We start from the raw sequence: 19,415 nt of genomic DNA, 5'->3' as shown, positions 1-19,415 counted from the left end.
GGCAAAGCTCCCAGTCGTCAAAAAGCTGCTCAAGTTCCAGGTTTTGGTCCGGCTTAAATAAAGTCTGAACTGGTCGTCGTGACTTGGGATTAGAACCCGGCTCGCTGAAGCTGAAGGTGAAAGTCCGTCCATGCACAGACTCACTTTTCACCGTCAAACTACTTCCTGTTTCTAGCCGGGAGTTCCTCCTCTCATTTCACACAAAATGAGGTCGCATCACTTCTCACAACTATAAATCTGATAAGCGATCTCCCTGAGACGCCTGCCTGAGAAATGAAATGACAAGTTAACCCTTGAATGACCCTTCAAAAAAGTTACACCCATGACCCTTCAAGTGGACAAAAATGTCCATTTTCTAGAAAGTGACCACCAAAAGGTCACAGGGGGGTGATTTTTGGCAAGGGGGGGGGGGTAATTTTGGGTTAAATTTGAAAATCTCAAATTTCAGCATGAAAATCCATTATTTGGCCCTGTAATGCATTTTTATCACATCCATGACCCTTCGTGGACAAAAATGTCCACCTGTCATTTATCCCTTTGTTATTGTTGCTATTTGTACTTATTATCCTCAAATCTTTGAGATGACTCATATGGAGTTACACTAAATCATTTTTAACATGGATTTCAAGATTTTAACCCCTTCTAGGCCATTTTGAACACCTCTGGGTGCTGTTTCTATAGAGGGCAAAACCACTGAAAGGGGTGAAAGAGGTGTACCTTAGAAATAAAATCAAAATGAGAGTTCAGCATGAGAAAAATATTATATTTGATTAACAACAATAAACACATTAATTTTTGAACAATAACAGTATAGTAGATAGTACAATAACATATTCTGCCCGAACCCGGGTCGGGTTCGGGCAGAATATGAGAACTCTAATTACAGGGTCAAATAATGGATTTTTTTGCTGAAAGTTGAGATTTTGAAATTTCACCCAGAATGACACCCCCTCACCAAAAATCAACTCTGGTGAGGATGGTGACTGTCTGTGAGGGAGTTTTGAATTTTGAAAATGGACAAAAATGTCCAGGGGTCACACGAGGGTTAAGAGACAGAGGGCGAGGAACTGTGGAGACACGTGGGAGGACAGTCTGTGTGCCCGCTAGCATTTCAAAAATTGTAAATTCGTACCTGTTTACAGCCTTTTGACAGCGAGGACTGCTGAATGTGTAGCGGTCAACAAACAAAAATAAACGCTTTGATTCAATGTTTGATTTAAAAAAGATAAAAGAAATCGCCCGTTTGGACTGCATCCATACACGACACAACATGTAAAGAAACTACAATAACTTATTTTCTTTTCTGAGTTTGTAGCTTTGAGTCTTTAAATAAACTATTTCTTGCATTGCTTCGAATATAACTCAAATCGAGTTGGACTGAAACTATTACAAGCAAACACAATACAGAAACATGTAGAGAGAGGGAGGGGCGCGGGGTCGAAGCAATGCAAGACACAGTTCATTTAAAACCCGTAAACACATTTTTATATTGTGTGGTCTTTTTTTTTGTTTGTTTGCAATAGTTTCAATCCAAACTTGATTTCAATTAAGTTCTATTCAACAGTTATCTGAGAAGCGGCAGCATCTCTGGCTTGAGTTTGATCAAAACTTTTCTCCAGACTGAATCATGTTGTTTGTGTGTTTGGGAATAACAGGGAACAAAGAGGACTTTTATCCACCAAAAAGCTATTCAGGTCTGCCGCGTTCGAGCGTCTTCCAACACCCACGGCGCAATCAAGACGGCGTAATGACACAAACCTGGGAGATAAGTTTGAAACGTAAAGTTGAGAGGACTGAGAAGGAAATTGTTGCTTACAGCGAAGTCGTGCTGAGTTCAGATCTGAGCCTTAAATCCAACATAAGCCCTTATCAGCAAAGCAGGACATGCATCGGTCCAGAGTCCATAAATGATGTTTTAAAACAGTAAAAGTGAACTATTCCAGAGGTAAAAAAAAAAAGTCAGGGGATCATCTCATCGGTCACTGGGTTTACAGACGTTTTAGTAATCAGATTACTCTCTGATTTGTGATCTGCCAAGTAAACAGAAAGTCAGTTTCCAAAGCCAGGTTCAGGGATTCAGCGAAAGCCGGTTAGCACACGTAGACTTCTGCTGAAGAACTGAAACAAGCAGTAACCACTAAAAAACGAGCTGTGTGGACTAAAAAGATAAAAATATACATACAAAGCTGATTTAAAAAACACCATTGTTTGACTTTACCTGTCAAATCCATCAATATGTTTTGCATAAACCACCATTTTGTTCTGAACTAGACCTAAACCAATCCAAACCCTAATCTTAACCATTTCAGAATAAGATTACAATAATATATTAGACCCTACCCACAACCTAACACAAACAGACTCTAACCTTAACCAAAATCAGGCCCTAAATAATTCCTAAATTAAACCAAAACCATTTTAAACCCTAATCTTAAACCATACAGGAATAAATTTAAATAAACTCAGCATAACCAAACTCTAATCTTAAGCAGACTCCCACATGTGCGGTGAGCATGAAGGAGAGCAGGGTTAGGCTTAGGCTTAGGGAGCACTGTGACGGCGTCGGGGCTGCAGGGTTCTGGGTTCCACATGGAGCCTTTTTTCCCCCCCAAAACTCACATCGGTACACCTTCTCCAGTTTCCAAACTGGAGATGTTCCTGACACCTGACCTTAACCCCGTGAGGACTGTGGACTCAAGACTGGATGACGATGTTGGATCTGACCTGATTGGATGAACAGAAAACTCCCTGTCTGCCTGCCTATTGAATATCTGTAATAATGATAAAAATTTCAATGATTTCAGGCCTGGATGCCGGGGGTTGTGTTGAAATGCTCTGTTGATTAAACATTTTCTTTTTTTCAGGTCACAGAGCTGGAACCGTCTCCACTGGGTTATTTGGATGGATACATAAGCTTTCGTATTACATTTGTATATATGTACACACACACACACACACACACACACACACATATATTACTTCTATTTCGTATTTTCCTTTTTGATTGTGGTGAAGACTGATATATTCTTTTGATATTCTTCTGAAAGTGCCAAGTACACATGAAACAAGGCGCAAAATGTGATTTTTAGGTTATAGAAATATTCAGGACCTGTGACAATGCATATTTTCTATGTCTTAGGACATGGGAACTACTGTCGTTCTACCTACAGGGTTCCTACAGGTTTCTTCAAGTTAAATTCAAGTCTTTTAAAGACCTTTTTAAGACCATTTATATCAAAAATTAATACCTATTTCTCGGCCTATTTCACAGCCCTACTGGCAAAGAAAAATGAACTCCTTCCATTGTAGGACTGGTGTCTGGCGATGGTATGAAGAGTCCACCACATCTCTGCTTTCAGCATTGGCATGGACCCGAAAGACGCGCGTAGATCGACTCTAACGGCTGCGGTCATAGCAGGAGGGGCTGAAGGAGCACTAGCAGCTAGCTGGCTAACGTGATTGAAGGAGTTTGTTCCTTTCCTCTGGTGTATTTAATGTGCCTGGAGCAGCCCTGTTTTGTGTGTTGTTTGTTTAAACTTGAAAACTGAATAAAAATATCCTTAAAAAAAAAAAAAAAAAAAAGTGCCTGGCCGATTTGGCGTGCGAGTCCAACGCCTTCACCCCCATTGTTCCAACCTGAATCCTCTTTTTGCACAAGGTGCAGTAGGCTTCGAAAATGTTATCTACCACAGGTTTTAACCAATGACGGAAAGAAATTTGATCCATCCACGCTTCGTTGAATTTACATCTCCCCATTTTCCAAGCGTGAATTAACTATCTAACGTAAAAAAAAAAAACAAAAAAAAAAACAACCACTTGTCTTGTCGTTGGTCGTCTTGTGTCTGCTGTAGCGCGAGGTCTTCAGGGACGTGTTCGTAGCATTTTCCCGGGGCTGAATTGCGTTTGAAATTATTGGTTCCGCCGCTCTTTGTTTACGTTACTTTATCAAAATAATCGTGGTTGACAAATGAAACGTTTGACGAGAAATGCGATACGGAGAAGTTACGTACAGAACAAATTTTAAGACCTAGATATCAAAATTCAAGACTTTTTCAAGTCTTTTTAAGGTATTATTTCCAAATTCGTAAATTCAATGCTTTTAAGACTTTTTAAGACCCCGTGGGAACCCTGTACCTAACCCTAACTTTAACCAACCTAACCAATCAGAGGCCGGCACGGTGGGTATGCATGTCCAGTCGCCGGCTGCCCACAGAATCCCTGTCACCATGGTAACACTCCCGGGGACATCAGGTGTGGGGGAGAAACCTGATCCTTGCGGGGTGTACATGTATACCAGGGTTTTTGAGCAATCAGAGTAAGGTAACACATTATGTTACCTGATTTCCTGCCTGATCCCGATTACTCACAAGAACATGGTTTCTGGTCGCCATGGAAACGTAGTAACCGTGCCTTCCAGATGCTGCGGGGCTGCAGTTGAGGTTAGGCATAGAAGAGCATATTACTTTATGCCCAACACATTATCTTTTTGTTCACAAAAGGCCAAATTCGAAAAGGCTAAAACTTACTGTTCTCAGCTGTACACCCTCAGATAATAAAGCACATAAATGCACCTTTAAAGGTCCAGCGGCTCGTCCCTCTAAGGTGCAGCTTCTGTCCCTTTGACAGTGTGTTCTTATTTGTCCCCTTGTGGTTTGTACCTTATAGAGTGCAGTCTTGTTCCTATAACTACAATTACCTATTTTTCATATCCACAAACCTACAAATCTTATTTCATTTCAAGGGTACTCAACCATCAAACTACAAGTTAAAATCAACCTTAAATTAATATTGTACCTAATTTATTCATTCATTTATTCATTGCTTCATTTATTTATATCTTAATTTATCATATTTAGCCTAAAAATGCTGTCTCCTCATATAGGAAATTGTTCATATCTGTATCTTTTTGACTGTGAAAAAAAAAGTTTGACATAATTACCTTGATGCCCAATAATTAGAGGTCCAATTAGGGGGAACATTTACGTAGATTCTACCTTGGGGGACAGAAATGTTACCCCTATTTCTGACAGTGTATTTAAATGTGCTTTCAGTATGAAATGTCTTTTTTTTTTTGCATGATTAAAAGAACTGTTTTGAAAAATACCATGCAACCTTTAATTGCACAATTTCCACAAGACTGTGATTTTTCATCACAATATCAAACAGCTACGTCCCTCACATGCAGGCAGGACTTTCAGATCGGGCTTGTTTGGGAGCGCAGGGTGTCCAGAAATCACGAAATCCCCAACCAACATCGGGAAGATCATTCCATGAGCGGAGAGCAGCAACATGGGAGAGACGCCGGCCCATTATGAGGATGGCAAAAAAACATTTCTGGGCTCAGTGGAGGAGGAGCAGCGGGGACGGAGGAGCTGCTGCCACAACAAGAGGGAGGTGGACAAAGGTTTGTGTTGGAGAGAGAAAAGGCTGCAGAGAGCAGAGTGGAGTCACGGCCGCGACTCTTAACACTTCCACACTCGTTAACCTCATTCAAGTACGTTTTTCTTTTCCTTTTCTTTTTTTTTTCCATTGCAGAGAAAAACACATGGTGCCCAATATCTCATTTGATTTGTGCATACATACAGACGGCGGGCAGGTGCACAGGTGCGCTGCAGGTCACGGCCGTCACGTGGAGCGTTGGGAAATAAATAATGATATGTGGTACGGTTTCATTTTTGCAGGACTCTTGATTCAAGTCTGCTTCAGGACTCGTGCTTCGCTTCATAACCATAATATCCAGAATTCTTCATAAATACATAAAAATCAAGGAATGTGGCTGGAATATCAGATTTAATGTGAGATTCCCTCATCTCTTCACATTAAGAACCACCAGCGACAACTGGTGAATAACAGAAGCAAAAGTCAATTTTTTTCAAGGTCTGTTCGTCAGCGTGTTGCTGTCTGAACGATTAGTTCCTTCATTGATCTGAAGGTGCTCTTGGATTTAAAACAGACTGGACTGTGTACGTTTAGTTTCTTGCATCGGTGTGATGCATCAGTTTCTTCATGAATTTGGAAAACAGCAAAGAGAAATGTAAAAGATCTTTTGTGGACCCGCAGCCACGCTGGGCTTCACAGTTTCTGTGAGTGATGACATTTTCAGATGAATAATGAAAAGTTTAACAGGGTAGATGTTAAATGTAAGGCAGATTTCCACAAGCTTTTTATAAAACAAGTGGGATTAGTCGAGTTTGGTGTCATCACAAAACGCAGATGAATAAGCTGTGGCGTGTTAGGATCCTGCTTAGGTGCCAAAAAACACCCAAAGTGCAATATTTAAAAAGAAAGACTGTAATAGAAATGCCAAAATTTCAGTCACAAGACATTGACCTGATGAAGGATTTCTGACTAAAAACATTTCTACTGAAACCTTGAATCTTGCTTGGACTAAGTCTGCAGAATTTTTATTATTTTTCTATAACATGAAGCTTAGAAGTATTAAAAAAAAAAGAAAAAAAAAAGAGCTAAACAGCTGGTTGTTGACTGATGAGTTGCAGGGAGGATCTAGAGAAATATTCACCGGGGGGCAAAAGGAATGGAAATTTTTCAGGGTGGCAGACAGAGACAAACAGAAAGACAGATAGATAGACAGACAGATAGATAGACAGATACATCACTTTTGTTAATGAGCAAAAACTACAAAGTGTTTAAATCCAGAGCCTCCAGCTTGACATAGTTCGGATTTTTCTTTTTTTGAAAAGTAAAAATGAGTTCATTCTGGTTGAATCAGCAGATTTTCAGTCTGGTAAATTTCCAACCAGTGACAACATTTACATTTTTGTTCTATTAGACTGGCCGAACTGGGGTGGCAAGGCCAGCTGTCAGGGTGGCAGCTGCCAGCCCAGGCCACCCTGGCAGATCCGCCCCTGTTGTTGACTGTATAGTCGACATGATGCTTCAACAATATTTTATGTGAATCCACAGTGAAAATGGAGCATTCTTTAAAAACAAAAAAACAAACAAACAAACAAAAAAAAAAAAACAGCATAATAGCGACTTCACAAAGTATTTTAATGATCAGAACAGACCAATCAGTGTCTCAGGCTGACCCTAACCTTGAATTTGATATCATCCACATCGTTACCTTTGGAAAGATTAATATCACGTGTTGATATCCAGATATGACACATTTATCACCCGACGGCGAGTCTCTGGAAACAGGAAGTGATACTCACGTCGAACACCTTCTCCGTGTACAGCTCGTCGTTCACGCGGTCCCGCAGGATGTCCTGGTTCTGCCGTACGAAGGTGATGTAGGTGTCGGCCAGATCCATGCCGGGTTTCTGCAGGACAGAGGACATGAGAGGCTTGATGGAGGGGGGAGGGGCTGGGGGTGGCGGGGGAAAGTGGACAGCTGCTTATGGAGTGTGATGTGAAAAAACACCAAATTAGGCATTCACAGCAGTCGGGTGTTGAAAACATGAATGTGGCTGCAAGTGGCAGAACAGCTCTCACTTCAATCCACTGCAAGAAACATCAACAACAGTCCCATCGTCAGAGTTCAAACCTGTCGTTTTTTATTTTCCAACAAAGTCATAAATCTGCCAGTAGGATGAGATAATCCCACTTGTTTCCAGCGGTTATTAACTTGTTTCCAGATTATTTTTCTTGAAGTGTAATTTTTTTGATCCTACTGGGCTGATCTGCCTCACTGTGTAACAGAAAAAAAATCCTGAAACAAGTGAAACTGCACTGGAAACCAGTGGGATTATCTCATCTCTCATCCCACTGGCGGATTTTTCACCTTGATTTTAACACTGAAGACTGACTGACTTTTGATTTTTTTGCAGCGTTTAATCCATGCTGCTTGTAACAAATGACAACAAGACTCTGAGCCAAGTCAAACACCAAACAGCCTCCTGCCTATACATCATCATCATCATCATCACTGCAGAAAATTCCTCCTGATTCTTCCCGTCCGCTGCAGCAGCAGCAGTGTTTTCCTCACAGCGACATGTCTGACTTCCTGTCTTGTTCCTGTCTTCCTGTCAAACGTCTCTTAATTACCTGGCGTCACGACTCTCCTCAGCCCTGAACTGATTTGCTCTGAGATAAAACTCAACAATCTGAGCAAATCATGACGGACGTGTGTGCAAGACAGAGGAACCACTGAATGTAAAAAAAAAAAAAAGAAAGAAAGAAAATAAACCCCAATGTATTTTTGCAGATAATTATTCTACCCACAATGTCCGAAAACTCAAGGACACAAGTCTAGACTGTCCCTTTTGTCTGCTGCCTCTGCTTCACACCTCACAGCTAAACCAGCCTTTGTGAGCGATAAAAAAAAGCCCTCCACCCCCCCACCCCCCAAAACCCCCTCTGCTCCTCCATGCATCAATTTGTTTACACTCAAACAACGAAGCCACCAAATCCTCGGCATCAACTGATGCTCCGCGGGGCGAAGAAGAGGAGAAAAATCTGCCTTGTCCTTGTTGGGAGAAACAAGAGCTGGCGCAATTACCGGTGCAAAAACATTTAGTGCATGTCAAAGCAATCGTTTGGCCGGCGGGGAGAGGCCAGAGGCAGGAGGAGCGGGGAGCCCCGTTCCATTCACACTCCCCCGTGTCAGGGGAGATTACAACTGTAATGCTTATTGTAATTGCTTTGACATCTTTCACACCCGTTTCCCTGGGCCTGCGTCGCCCCCGGGGGCTTGTTGTTCTGCTGCAGTGCCGAGCGCCGAGCGCCAAATTCCCCACGGAAGGCAGGGAAACGGAGCCTTACACCGCCAGAGAACCTCTGTGTGAGAAAAGAGGGAAAAAAAAGACTTTGCATTTGCTTGAAGCCCAGATACAGCAGGTATGAGGCCGGGTGTGGATCTGAAGCCGAAGGCAGGAGGGAGAGCGGTGTGATGGAGGCGGCGTGGCACGACGGAGACGACCGCCGTGACCTCGTGAGCGTATCCGGTTAATCCTCCTGACATCGCCGTGTGACGGGTTACGACTCTTTTGTCTCGTTGTTGTGACGGACGTGAAAATAAACCAAACCTGCACCACTCACTGAACACCAGTTAAACATAAAACCACGTTTCCCAAATCACTTATTTAGTAATTTTTAAATTAATCTTTTTTTTTTTTTTTTTTTTTTGTCAGTACACTGCTTTATTATCAATATTGTTTGGTATCATTCAGCTGTGCAAATACAGGGTGGGGTGAGGGGGGTGGAGTAAAAATATGAAAATGATATGAAAATGATAAGGGAAATGTCTTACAATCCCCATATGATCATACTGTTGGACTCAAATAACCAGAAATCTCTCTCTCTCTCTCTCTCTATATATATATATGAAAAAAATCAATATTTAGACAAAATGAAAAAGGCGGATAAAATCTTTTGCAGTATTTTTATCCTGGAATTTTATGATTCATTCTTAAATAAATGAAAAAAAAAAAAAAAAAAAAAAAAAAAAATCTGTATATTTTGCATCAGGCAAGTCAGTTGAGTCAGTCAACATCACAAAATGACACAAGATCCAATCTGTTATTTTTTAATTTTTCTAAACAAACAAACAAAAACAAAAAAAAAAGCATAACAGGCGATATTTTGTGTTTCACTGGCTGTCGTCGTGTAAAATTAGCTCAGAGTCTACCACAAGATTTTAAACAGAACAGATTTAATTTATAACTGCACTTCTAATTTCTGAATCAATCTGCAATCCAGAGCAGAACTGAGCTGATGATGTCAGACACTCACTCGGCTGCAGGTTGTCATATTTCTCACTGAAACTCTTCTGGATCAAATAAATCAGAGGTGAAGCGTTTGGGAAAGGCGGTGCGAGCAGAAGGCGCGTCACGGTGAGCCTGCAGTCTGAACAGCTGTGGAAGACGATGCTCAAAACACTGGAAAGATGTGAGAAGTGGGAAAAAGACCAGCTGTGTGTTGCAGTGGAGGAAACACTGAGCTCTATCTGAATCCAACAGGACGCAGGTTGAAGCTCGTACCTGTGCTGGCCCGGCCGCCCTCCGCCTCCACTTCTACCAAACTAAAATATTCCCTTTGCCTCAGACGGTTATTCATGTTCTGCAGGTTGTGCCATGTTTGAAAATCATTTTATTCAAAGTGATTGATCCATTAAACTGTGGGAAGAGTTAATACTCTGAAACTGAAATGGTCAGATTCAGGCTGGCAGAAATCACAGTCCAGCTGATAATTATAAAGCAAACAGTCTGGAAATAACACACACACACACACACACACACGCACAGACACACACACACACACAGACACATACCTGTATCGCTGCTAACAATCAGTACAACCAAAAAACAGCCACATCTGTCGCTTAGCAACGGCTTTGTTTATGTGCTGTTCAGAGACGGAGAGACAGTCACATTTATTAAAATTATTTTTAACCCTCTGAGACGCGGGCGGATGTTTTTTTTTGGGCAGATTTCTGTGTTTAAATGTCCATGAAAGGCACGTGAATGCAGCATTTAACCCTTTGAAAGCCGAGCAGACCGACTGGATTTCTTCCAAAAACACAGGAAAAAAAAAAAAAAAACACTGAGCAACTTACCAAGAAGTGACTGGAAAATTTCAAGAAATTAGTAAAAGGGTATAAGAAAATGACCCTAAAAATTTGTTTAAAAATTAAAAAATGTAAGGAAAATGTCTAGAAAACTAATTACAGTTATTGTGATATTTTCTTTTTTGACTATTTTTTTTTTTTTTTGTGACTGCTTTGGGGTATTTTTGGGTCATTGGGTCTTGTAATTTTTCAAGGGTTTCAAGGGTTAAATGATCACTTATTCAAAATATAATATGCATTTATTTCTGCTCTGCACCTCACATTAGCTCTGTGTTGAAGTCACTTTGCTTAAAACTGATTTAAATAAATAAATGAGCTGTGATGTGAGGCTCTGTGTCACCGGACTGTGAAAAAAAGTTTTAAATCCCTTATCGAGCGTGTTCTGCGGTCGCCTTCATCAGCTTAAAAAACCACCTCTGCACGTCTTCATCACAGACCCTGATGAAGACGTGTGGAGGCGTGATGAAAGCCTGCAGGAGCTCTGTAAGGTCTGTTTTCATGCCATGCCGTTTAAACCCGGTTTGGAGTCAGTGCTTCCTGTGTTGTGTTGGACTTGTGGCAGGAGAGGCGGCGGCGGCTCGGCCTGAGAGCCTGTCAGGCCGAGTCAGCAGCTCCACGCCGGATCTGCTTCTGAATTGTAAATCAGATGTTTGTTTGTGGAGGAGAGCAGATTCTGACAGACGGCTGGACGGGAAACCTGCAGGCCACGCGGGGTTAAAGTGGGGTGACTTTGCTGCAGGGGCACCCGGGCTGTGCCTGCGTGTGTGTGTGTGTTAGTGTGTGTGTGTGTGCGTGTGTGTGCAGTGGCGAGGGCGGGGGTGGTGGTTTGATTGACAGGCCTGTCAGAATCCCATAATCCTGCGGTTGCAGAGGTGGAAATCTGGCACTTCCTGCATCGGTGTTGAGTGACGGTCAGAGATCTGACGAGAGTGAGAGCTCTCTCTCTCTCTCTGTCTCTGTGTGTGTGTGTGTGTGTGTGTGTGCGCGCAGCTGTACAGTACTTTTCATGTCAACTCTAATCTCTTCCAGCAGACACACTCACTGCTGCTTCTGTTCAACACACCACACTCCATCTGAAGTGTGTTTGTGTGTGTGTTGAGGAGTGTGTGTGTGTGTGTGTGTGTGTGTCCACTGGCAACATATCACTGCACTGTTGTCACTCAAAGCATCCCCCCCCCCCCCCCCCCCCCCCCCCCCACCGGCTCTGACGAGGCGATGGAGCAGCGAGACAGTCGGAGGTTTCGGGCGCAGGTCCAGCCGCCGAGATTAAGACTTCTTCACACGAACAAAATAAAGGAGAAAAGAAAGAAGAAAACACAAAAACATAGGCGGCGTCCCGTTGTCACGCTCGGTGTGTGTTTCCGTGTGTGTGTGTGTGTGTGTGTGTGTGTGTGTTTGTTCCTCTGTAATCCTCCTGCCTGGATAATGGCTTCCTGCTCACTCGTCAACATTTGACAACAAATTTGAGAGTGTAAAATTAAACGGGGCTCCTGGTTCGATACAGACGAGGAGGATGGGAGGCTGGGAGGGTGAAGGGTGGGGGGCAGGGTGTGTGTGTGTGTGTGTGTGTGTGTGTGTGTGTGTGAGAGTGTGTGCCTGGTGATAATGACTGGTTAACCGGGGGAAGGAGGGCGGTGAAATGCCAGGTAATTACACACTGCTACCGGCCCCATTTCCTGCCCAGGATCCATTTCTGCCAGGTGCAGGACTACAGGACTGTGTGTGTGTGTGTGTGTGTGTGTGTGTGTGTGTGTGTGTGTATATGAGATTATAGTCCATGTATAACATTTTTGGACATAAACATGGTGATGCTCCAGTGTTTTTATCATCGTGTGTGTGTTGTGGCTTTGCTCGGCTCATGATTTCCTTCCAGTGTTTGTGCGTCTGCCAACACACATATGTTCCATACGAGTGTGAGAGAGAGAGAGAGAGAGAGTGTGTGTGTGTGTGTGTGTGTGTGTGTGTGTGGCCGTCGGCGACTTGGCTGCAGAGCCATGTGTCGGCCATGTTGAACATACGTGGGTCAGCGGCGGGGCGGCGAGCCAGCGAGGACAGAGAGAGAGAGAGAGAGAGAGAGAGAGAGAGAGAGAGAGGAGGATGTGAGCGTCACCTTTCGTGACAAGAGGCAGAGCGGCCTGACGGCTGGGCGGCACGAGGCCCCGCCCCCTTTCATACCCCCACCCCCACCCCGCTCGCCTCCTCGCCCTCGTCCCACCTGGAAAAGAGGCTTAGCTGCTTCGGGTTCCTTCAGCACAAAAGACCCAGGTAGCAGTTACATTATAATTTCAGCTGAAGAGGGGAGGAGGAAGTCTGGATGGGAACCAGAGTGCGTGATGGGAAAATGGGGTGGGGGTAGCACTACCGGACTTCTGGAGGGAATCGAACCTGCAACCCCACAATTTTTGTGCCTTGCTTTGCTCTGCTTGCTGAGCTGCAGGTTTCGTCTAGCTTTATCTTAGACAAAAAATATAAAGAAATAAAGAAAAATAAAGTAAAATAAAAACTTGGTTGGTGTTCATCATCCAATCTAAAAATAAATGACTAATAAAAAACATAGGATCCAGGTCTTCACTGGGGAAAAAAAAAAAAAAAAAAGCAGGATCATGAGTTTCAGTTTTGGGTGTGAATCGGCTCAGTTTTCTAAGAGTCCAGATGTAATGTTTTGAGGCAGGCTCTTACAGCAGAACAGCACCGAGGAGGGCCCGGCGACACGGAGAAAACCAAACATCACCGGCTCTCTGACCGGATACGTCGATATATTCCTGATGATCAGTGATCAGTCTAACGAGCTCAGAGACGAGCCTCCCCTCACTCTAACACTGACACACCCAGCATCCCAGAGCACATCTGACATCACAGAGCCCACACACCGATCTGTGTCTCGGCTCGACACCTTCACCTCTCCGAGCCGACACCTTCACCTCTCCGAGCCGACACCTTCACCTCTCCGAGCCGACACCTTCCCCTCTCCGAGCCGACACCTTCCCCTCTCCGAGCCGACACCGAGCCTCTCCGAGCCGACACCGAGCCTCTCCGAGCCGACACCTTCGACTCTCCGAGCCGACACCTTCACCTCTCTGAACAGCGAGTGTGTGTCTGCCTTCCTCGCTGCACAGTCAGCAGCTTCATCATCGTCAGCAGAGCCACGTCACCTCAGCTCCACCAGCAGCACCTCAGCTTACATGCACAGCGACTTTCCACCGTTATTCTGAATATGACAATATTCTGAATGTTATATGGGTCACGTGTAGGGGAGAGTGGGGTAAATAGTGCCAATTTTTACTTAAAGTGCCTTTAAAGCGAGGGGATTACAGTAATGCCTCCAACTAAAATATGCACATATAGTTTAGGATGTTGTGCATCCCTGGGAACAATCACTTAGGATCTTATATAAACTGTTTGAGAAATATAGCTTTCGAAAAAAAAGTGGTTCTGTGGCACAACTTGCCCCCGGTGCGGGGTAAATTGTGCCATTAGAGAGAATACACTGGGGTAAATTGTGCCATTGATAATTGAAGTAAAACAGATCATTTTAATCTCACAAATGATAATGCTATATAAAAGCAAAACAAATTCAATACAAAATTATTTATTTAACATTTATTTATTATTTTAACTAGATCACAGGCCACTTTTCTATAACAAGGCCTAGTGCCACATGAACACATACCCAGAACAAAATAAAACTTCCAAAATGAGCACCTGCAAATCATCTTCACCTGAATCTGAATAGTTTTAATGATCAAAGGTAAGAAAATAATGTACAATAACAATAAAATACAATAAAGTAATATATAGTATATAATCACAACTTGTGCCACTGGCACAACTTACCCCAAGGCCCTTTGGCACAAATTACCCCAAGCCCACCATTTTGAAAAAAATGCATCCCCCAGCTGTTTTGAGCTAACATCATGCTAACTGTATAGACTCATGGTGTAGCTTACTAAAGTACTAAAACCTGTGTGAACTGTTTTCAAAGTTTTCTATAATTGTTCAAACACAGCAATCAAAAAACCTTGATCATGGAAATTTTACTTTGGAGGGCAAAAAAATGTTTTTTTGAACTGAAATGTGCTTTCCTCTCAAGCCATGTGTCTCCCTTCTTTACAAGATGAGTGAAATGGATGCCTCTTCAAAAATATGTGGTCACATGACCAACTTCTTCTATGGTTTTCTAGATAACAGGGGTGGCACTACTTGCCCCTTGGCACAAATTACCCCACTCTCCCCTACAGCATATTACATTTGAATATTCCTAATAAGGCCTTTTTGGTGAACGGAGCCGTGTGGGATATGGTGATATTATTCTGGTTTTAGGAGCATTCTCAGCTCTTGTTTATGGTGCATTCAAACGAGGCGTCTCAACTGCCTGTTTAGGGTAAACAAACCAACTAGGTGGCACTTTGCAAAGCTGCATGGGTAGAGAGGCATTTTCAAAATAAAAGCCACATTTCTGGTGGGAAGCAGACTGCTTTTAAACATTATGAAAGACCTGAGTTTGCACAGCTGCATGTCAACAGCTCAGTAGGAATATTGTCTTTTTCAGAATTAGGGCAAAAACTGGAATATTTTGTGCATGTCAACACAGTGAGTGAAATATTTCCATCAAGCGAGTTGTTTGCTCTGCGGTGCTGAATCTGCAGCTGCACAACAACAAAATAAAACAAAAAAAAATCCTCTCATGTTTCACCCAACTTGAACACAATGACAAACTTAAAAACCGAGCAAGCAAATGGCTGAGGCTCAAAATGCAAGCACAGCTTAGCATTTCCAGCATTTCCAGGCTGGTTTGCGTCCTTTTTGCCTGAATGTGGATGGAGACACAAAAACTACGCAAACCGACACGTCTGTTTCTGTTTGTGATGAACGGGGTGAACAAAGTAGCAGGCAGGCAGAACTGACTCACGGGGACTTCCACATATTTGGCAGCCGCTTTCACCTTTGAGGAGGAGGGGTTGGAGGGCGCGGGAGGTGGAGGTGGAGGTGGCGGTGGCGGTGGGGGAGAATAATGATACAAAAGTTCAGCCCGGGAAGATCTGGTTTCCAAAAATAACACGTTGCCTTTCTTAGCCGTGAAAGAAAGAAACAGCTCGGCTTTCGAGCGAGGAACAAAAACATGGCTACTTACTGTGAAAGAGAGGATTGAAGAGAAGAATGTTCCTTCATCGTATCTCGAGAGCTTGGAGAGAACGCCGTCTAAAACAGAGGCAAACTGCCGGCCGACACACAGACACAAACATTTGTTAGCAGAAGGCGGTGCTCATTTAAAAACTGAATTCTAAAGCTAATTTTTTTTTTTTTTGCAATGCAGCCTTTTGGTGTATTACAAACAGATAGAGGAAAGTCCCTGCACTTGAATCTCCACGTGCACAATTCCATCTTGACTGCTAGCAAGTGCAAAGCTCAGCTGAATATGAATTATAAAATATAATAATAATAAAAAAAAAACCCAAAAGTGATGAGAAGCAGTCACAGGATGTGACTCCTTTTTTATTATTACTGAGGCCAAAATAAGCAGAGATTTACCTTTGAGACGAGCGAGGAAATCATTTCTTTGAAAGCCTCGTCGATCAGGACATCGATTTTGGAGTGGTACTGTTGCTGTGAGAGAGGGGGAGGGTGGGGGTGGGTTTGGGGTGTGTGTGTGTGTGTGTGTGTGTGGGGGGGGTGAGGTACAAAAAGCAATATTTCATTATTTTGGAGAAGTGAGGTGGCACAGAGGCTAAAAAATGACTCCTTGCTTCTTTCATACAGCGTACACAGCTTTGTCTCCGCCGCAAAGGACGAGGAGGAAAACCCACAACACTCGGTATGAACATCCAGCACCCCCCCACTCACACACACACACACACACACACACACACACACACACACACACACACACCCTTCCCAAGACACTGAGGCGTGGAAAATCTTCCCATGTAACGCCGCTGAGTTAAGCAGCTAATAGGACCATTATGTGTCTGAATGGCATTCCCGTCCACGTTGGAAGGCGAAGGAATTTGAAGGATACTTTTTGTGCTTCCCCACAATTAGAGCAGCCTTGTATTTCTCTAAAGCACCGGTCCAGCTGCGAGGACCAAAGGCTCACACAAGATTCAATTAATCCGCCATTTCATGTCTCGCCCCCCCCCGCGACACCCCCTCCCCACCCCCTATATTCATGGCACCTTTTCCCTTGGAAAAAAAAAAGCAAAAGAAGAAGAAGGAAAAAAAAAAAGACGACGACAGCCAAAAGGAGAGAGGGTATAGAAAAACAGGGAGAGGGAGAGAGAGAAGAGAGCGCCTCAATTCGTGGCATTGAATGGCTGCCTCGGTCGCTCACACAGCAGCAGGGGAGTTCATCTCTTGGCGACAATGCCCTTTCACTGGGCGTCTAAAGAACACCCAAATTAAAAATTTCAATCAACAAAGCTCACAGATCGCTGACAAATTGCGGGTCCAGGGAGGTCATCATCGGCAGCCCTAATTTTCTTTTTTGGCTCTTCTCTTTTCCGAGTCCACAAAATGGCAGCTCTCTTTCAGCAGACAGAATTTTTTTCTGGCAAATCTTGAGGGCTTTCTTTCTTTTTTTTTTTTTTCCTTACCTCAATTAACATTGCTGCTTTTGGCTTTTTTACAGAGGCGGCCAAAAAAACAGAGGAGATGAAATTGTGTGGTCTTTGCCATGTGCGCGGCAAAACTGAAAAGAACAATTATTTCTTTTTAAAAAACATTTACTTGGTAGTAAGCTGCCAAGCGCTGCTACTTCAAGTTGTGGTATGTTTTTCCCATTCAAAACCCTGTTGGCATTCTCAAATCCCCCCCCTCATTTAAACTGCCTCGACAACAAAATCATAGACGACGGCACATTACCATTTTCATTGATTTCTTTACTAAAACTGACTTGATCACCCCAGTTTAATGGGTTGCGTTTAATGGGGCCTGTAAAAAGAGATTCCATTAATCCAGCGGAGGAGTTTCCTGAATAGATTAAACTGTCAAGTACAAATCCACAAAGGAGGCCGTCTCTGCCCGTCTCCTCGCCCGCCAGTTGAACTCCCCGCCTCAGTCAGACACACTTTCAGCCTTCCACATCGAGCAAAAACGATTTCTGGTCTTCACAGAAAAGTTTCGACAATTTCCTCTTCATGTGAGTGTGAATAGGCCATGTGAAGAAGGAGTCCGGAGTTTATCATCAAAGTGCCGGTGTCGGCTGGAGGCAACCGGCAGCGGACACACCGGACGTCCAGTTATCCCAGAGAAAAGTCAGAGCTGATGAGCTGCATCTGAAGGGGTCAGAGGTCAGGGGTCAGGGGTCAGCGGGTGACGTCTACACAGTATCCCACCATCTGAATGTCCAAAAGAGCCATTTTTGAGAAACGTGAATTCTAGTCCAAATCACTGAAAATCTACATCTATCGAAGTTCCATTAAACTGAATAATCTCTGTTTTTAGATGCCAAGTCAAGTCAAACTTCTTCATCTCACTCAAAACATGCTTCTGTACACAGGCGCTCTGTGGTCAGAATTATCTTTATGTTAACTTCATATAGCAGAGAACAAAGCAACAAGATTTGTTTTTTGTTGTCCTTTTTACGTCAATGGGTGTGAGATGCACAACAGATTAAAGGAATGGTCCAACGCTTTGGGCAAAACATCCTTTTTCCAGCTTCCCCAGACTGAGACCAGATGTTGGACACCATTTTCTCCTCTGTGCGTCCAGTGGTTCAGTTCCTATGGGTAGCATTTCATGTTAGCTTAGCACAAAGACTTGAAGTCTATGGGAGTTGTTAGCCTGGCTCTGTCAAAGTGAAAAAAATAAACCTTCCAGCAGCTCTGAAGCTGTGAGTTACACAGACGATCATGTGGATTTCAAATACATATCTTGGAATACAAAAAAAAATAATAATAAAAAAAAAGCAGAGTGGTTTGAGGAGAAGTTCATTAGTGGTGGATCTCCCTCGACCTTCAGCGGTGCACTGAACACTGTGATAGACACAAGGATACATGTGTTCGGCAGTTACAGCGCCACCATCTGCCTTCTCCTCAAACCACTCCAGTTTTTTTACTAAAATAAGCGTGTAAGTGCATGAGCAGATCCATCTCCTCTGCAGAGAAGCCTTCCTTCTTACCTGGAAAATCCACCATTATAACAGCAGCCCACCAAGGTGTGACACACCTGGCTGTTAAAGGGGATGGGAGACGTGCTCTGATTGGTTCACTGCATGTTACACCCAAAACACAGCCAGGATTCATGAAGAGACTCAGGACAAGCCTTTAGAGCCAGGAGCCTGGAGCAGCTCAGCCTTTTCTTCACCGTTAAAGCAGCAGCAGCTCTGCAGACTGAGCTCAGATCCTGATGTTTCTGAGGAGGCTCAGGTCCTTCAATGTCTGCACGCAGCTGCTGCACATGTCCTGTGGGTCTGTCGAGGCCAGCGTTATCTTCTCTGTTCTGTGGCATCAAGGCTGAAGGCGCCAACAAACAGGGCGAGCTGCCGAGGAAGACCGGGGTCTGTGGATGGTCAGAGGTGATCATGGACGACCCCTCGTCAGCACCTGGAGGCTCTTTAGGTAACACCCAGGACCTCCTCCTCCACTGACTGAGACACACCACTCCCAGATAAACTGCCACCACCACAGATATTTAACACATATGTACAAACCTTGCTGTATGTACATTCCTTGTGCAGGAGATGTTGAAAAAAGGTAAATGCTGTGCTTATTAGAATAAAGTGTGTGCTATCTTGATTTAGTGTTGATCTAGTCTTTAGTTAACATGGTGCAACACTAAGAACAAATGAGGCTTTTTGGAGTTTAGGCGGAGCTTAAAGATGCAGGAGGTAAAAAATGAAGGTGGAGAGGAGATGGAGGGACTTACCCATTGTTTGTCAATCTGGGATTCA

The 19,415-nt window shown here is 43.5% G+C and overlaps 1 protein-coding gene across 1 annotated transcript in view; it reads right to left on the bottom strand.

The window, feature by feature from the left end:
* The window catches only part of cadps2 (Ca++-dependent secretion activator 2), a 243,713-nt gene that overhangs the window by 13,935 nt on the left and 210,363 nt on the right, over positions 1–19,415 (bottom strand). The window contains 4 exon segments of the mRNA XM_030054425.1: positions 7,176–7,283; positions 15,660–15,743; positions 16,058–16,132; positions 19,391–19,405. Coding sequence (XP_029910285.1) covers positions 7,176–7,283; positions 15,660–15,743; positions 16,058–16,132; positions 19,391–19,405 — 282 coding nt within the window.

The sequence above is a fragment of the Myripristis murdjan genome, chromosome 6 (genome assembly GCF_902150065.1).
Source record: "Myripristis murdjan chromosome 6, fMyrMur1.1, whole genome shotgun sequence".
In the NCBI taxonomy this organism is placed as follows: domain Eukaryota; kingdom Metazoa; phylum Chordata; class Actinopteri; order Holocentriformes; family Holocentridae; genus Myripristis; species Myripristis murdjan.
Note: the sequence above shows the minus strand (reverse complement) of the source record. Positions and strands in the feature narration are given on the sequence as shown.